Here is a 3,561-nt window from a genome sequence, read left to right as displayed (position 1 = left end):
AAAAGCAATAGGATGGAGCAATGTGGACCAAGGTGACCTGGAACAAGATATGGAGCTGGTCTTTGCAGGAATAACTACAGAGACCATTTCAATTTTACCTGGCTCACATTGGTATTACTAGACCACCATAAGAACCTGTTTCAGATTCAGTAATGAACAGCTGAGCATGGTGATGTTCACTTCTTGTTCACCTGCTCTAACATTTGAATGATTTTACATCAGCAGAGAAGTTGAGGGGTGTATGCATCGGACTGTGCTGAAACCACACAGATGCCAGAGAAGAAGTTCAGCAGCCAGACCCTTGCTGTCACTCAGTTTGTGCTCAGCTTCCCCTGTGGTTTCTGCCACTGTGTCACTCAGAGCACAGTAGTACACAGCTGAGTCTGACTCTTGGACTGCAGCTTTCTTCAAGTGGAAGGAGGTGTTTTCTCTATTGTACATGGCTTCAAATCCGTTGTAGCTTCCCTTGTCATTGGCCTTGGAGACCCTAAAGAGGAGCTGGGGACCTTCTCCAGGATACTGGACATACCAGAAGAGAGAAGGGTACCCTGTGGCTGAATAAGTGCAGTCTATGGTCATGGAAGCCCCTTCTGACACAGTCACGTGGCCTTCTTTCTGGGTCACAGAGTCTCCACAAGTCCTTCCTGGAGGAAAAAGAGAATGGTGGCACTTTGGGAATAAAGCTTTCAAGTATATTTATGGTTAAATATCTTGCTGAATTTATAGAAGAAAGTATCCAAGTTTTAAAATTGATTTTACTTACCAAACATTAAGATTATCACAGTCACTAAGCCTGGAGAAGTTCTCATCTTTAAACTCTTCACAGGAAGAAATGTTGAAGTGATGTAGAATGGATGAGTCTAAACCTTTAGCTCAGACAGGAAATGAGTTTGCATTAGGGAGCTGCTCCCTCTGGTGGACAGGGACTGAACTGGGATGAAAGTTTTCCTGGTTTTCTCCCAAAGTCAGAAGTATGTCCTCCTCCTGACCTCATTTATGAGTAAGTCTTAAGTCAGTCTTCAAGTGTTCTCTATCAATCTATGGGACAGCAATGATATTTTTAGGTCTTTAGTTGATAGTAATGTACATTAGAAGACCAACCCAGTTGTGTGTGTGTGTGTGTGCGTGTGTGTGCGTGTGTGTGTGTGTGTGTGTGTGTGGCTGAGAAGACATCCATTGCCTCAAACATTTTAACACAAGACTAAATATTTTCATGTGTTAATTGTGAGCCACTGAACTAACCATTGTAATATCATAGAAGTGTTTTTCACTGAAATCATATTAAGTGACAAGAGGACAAATTAATATTGAGTGATTCTCAGTTTTCAGTACTGTTTTCCTACACAGAGAAGAGCAACTGACTTCCCAGGTACCCAATGCATATTTGTTAAGTGAAACAAAAAGTTGAATGGGTGGTCTTTGGCTGAGGCATCACTATTGAAAGATGATATTTCCTCTGTTTTAAAATTGTTTCAAATCATAAGGATTAAAAAAATCTATTCTATCACTTTTCTGAAGAAAATGTATACTATCAAAACAATAACTCAGGTATTCCTGAATATCTAAGCATTGAAAAGTGAAAATGTGTGACAAAGTGTGGAAAAAAGGCTGTAATTTAAGCTGCTGAATCTCTATAGAATGGTCTGACATCAGTGTCTTCTTTCACAGTTTCATTGACTCCAAATTGTGAGTACTGCAATGGAAGTTGAGCCTGAAGTATTCTTGTAATGTGGATGGAAGCTAACTGTAGACTGTTTCCTGGGGTTCACTTCCCATAGATTCAGATAAAGAAATTTATGACTTTACAGGTAGACTGTGAATAAATTCTTAGACAAAGACTTAAGTAAAAATCTCAGGCCTAGATAGCATAGGATTCACATATCCCTTTCCCTCTCCTCTACCTTCTAAATCACAGTGCCCCGACATGACACAGAACTATACTACAGAGAAAATGGGGGAAGTTAGTCCCAGATTTTTCTGGGAGAATGTAGAGTAGGTTGGGATGGTGCTTACTTATAAAAAGAAGCACAGTTTCGATTTTACAGAGTTAATAATGGTATTCTGAAGAGGTTTGTAAAATTGGTCACGTACTCAATACTACCGAACAGTGCACTTTAACATGATTAGGGGATAAAGTTAATGCCATGATCTTTCCCCACAATTTAAAATGAGCTAAATGAAATGCAGTAGAAGTTTTCGTTTGATATTTTTACTCTCAGCTGTCCTACTGCAAATACTGAGGAACTTAAAATGAAAGTCAGGCATCAACCAACCACTGCAATTCCTTTTTCAGGAATTGGAGGGAGAACTGTAGAGAATGAAGACTGAATTAAAGAGTGCTCATAGAGTAAAACAGGCTGCTGGTAAAATGGTCCACATGCTGACATATTTCTTGTAAAAGAAATGAAAGACTAATAGTATACAATCTGTTCCATCACCATGTCTCCTTCAGACTAAGTATTTATTGGTTATTTTATGGGTAGGATGGTATGTTTCAGACAAACTTGTCATATAGGAATTATGCTCTTTTATACTGTGGGTTGCAGCAATGTCATTAAATCTCATGAGTTTTCCATTCACTGTAGGCACTCTACATTTTTTGAATAGATGAATATACATACAAATACATTTTTTTTAAAAACCAAGCTTCCTAGGTATTTTGTTTTTGTGGGGCTTTTACGAATGGGGTTGCTTTCCTGATTTCAGCCACGCTTTTTTCATTGTTGGCATATAGAAAAGCCACTGATTTTTGAGGGCTAATTTTTTTTGGGGTCCAATTGTGGGGCTTGAACCCTGGGCCTGGGCGCTGTCCCTCAGCTCTTTAGCTCAAGGCTAGCGCTCTACCACTTGAGCCACAGCGCCACTTCCAGCTTATTTCTTTTTGCTTATGTGATGCTGAGGAATCGAACCCAGGACCTCATGCATGCAAGGCAAGTGCTCTACCACTGAGCCACCTTCCCAGGCCCTCAAGGGCTAATTTTATACCCTGCTAATTTGCTAAAATTTTGAATCAGCTTGAGGACCTTGGGAGTGGAGTCCGTGGGATTTTTGAAGTACTAGATCATGTCATCTGCAAAGAGGGAGAGTTTTACTTCTTCTTTCCTTATTTGGATCCCTATTATGTTTGCATCTTGTCTTATTGCTGTAGCTAGGCATTCTAATACTAGATTGAAGAGAGGTGGAGAAAGTGGACATCCTTGTCTAGTTCCTGAGTTAATGCAATGGCTTTAGTTTTTCACCATTAAGTATAAGGCTGGCTGTAGGTTTGTCATATACAGCCTTTATTGTATTGTGGAATGTTCCATGGATTCCTAATTTTTCCAGAACCTTCATCCTAAAGGGGTGTTGGATCTTGTCAAATGCTTTTTCTGCATCTATTAACCATGTGGTTCTTATCCTTTCTCTTGTTGATGTGATGAATTATATTAATTGATATGCATATATTGAACCAGCTTTGCATCCCTGAACTGAACCCTGTTTGATCGTGGTGTATGATTTTTTGGATGAATTGTTGAAGTCGATTGGCCAACATTTTGTTGAGAAGTTTTGCAGCAATGTTCA

General features: G+C 39.5%; 1 gene segment (V, D, J or C); it reads right to left on the bottom strand.

The window, feature by feature from the left end:
• Positions 1–213: 213 nt before the first annotated feature.
• LOC122125443 lies at positions 214–835 on the bottom strand. The segment is given in 2 exon segments: positions 214–644; positions 764–835. Coding segments are annotated over 2 exon segments (477 nt in total).
• Between the last annotated feature and the right edge of the window lie 2,726 nt (positions 836–3,561).

This window comes from Dipodomys spectabilis, unplaced genomic scaffold, assembly GCF_019054845.1.
Source record: "Dipodomys spectabilis isolate Male_0828 unplaced genomic scaffold, ASM1905484v1 ptg000265l, whole genome shotgun sequence".
Classification (NCBI taxonomy): Eukaryota; Metazoa; Chordata; class Mammalia; order Rodentia; family Heteromyidae; genus Dipodomys; species Dipodomys spectabilis.
The sequence above is the reverse complement of the archived record's forward strand: the minus strand, read 5'-3'. Positions and strand labels throughout refer to the sequence as shown.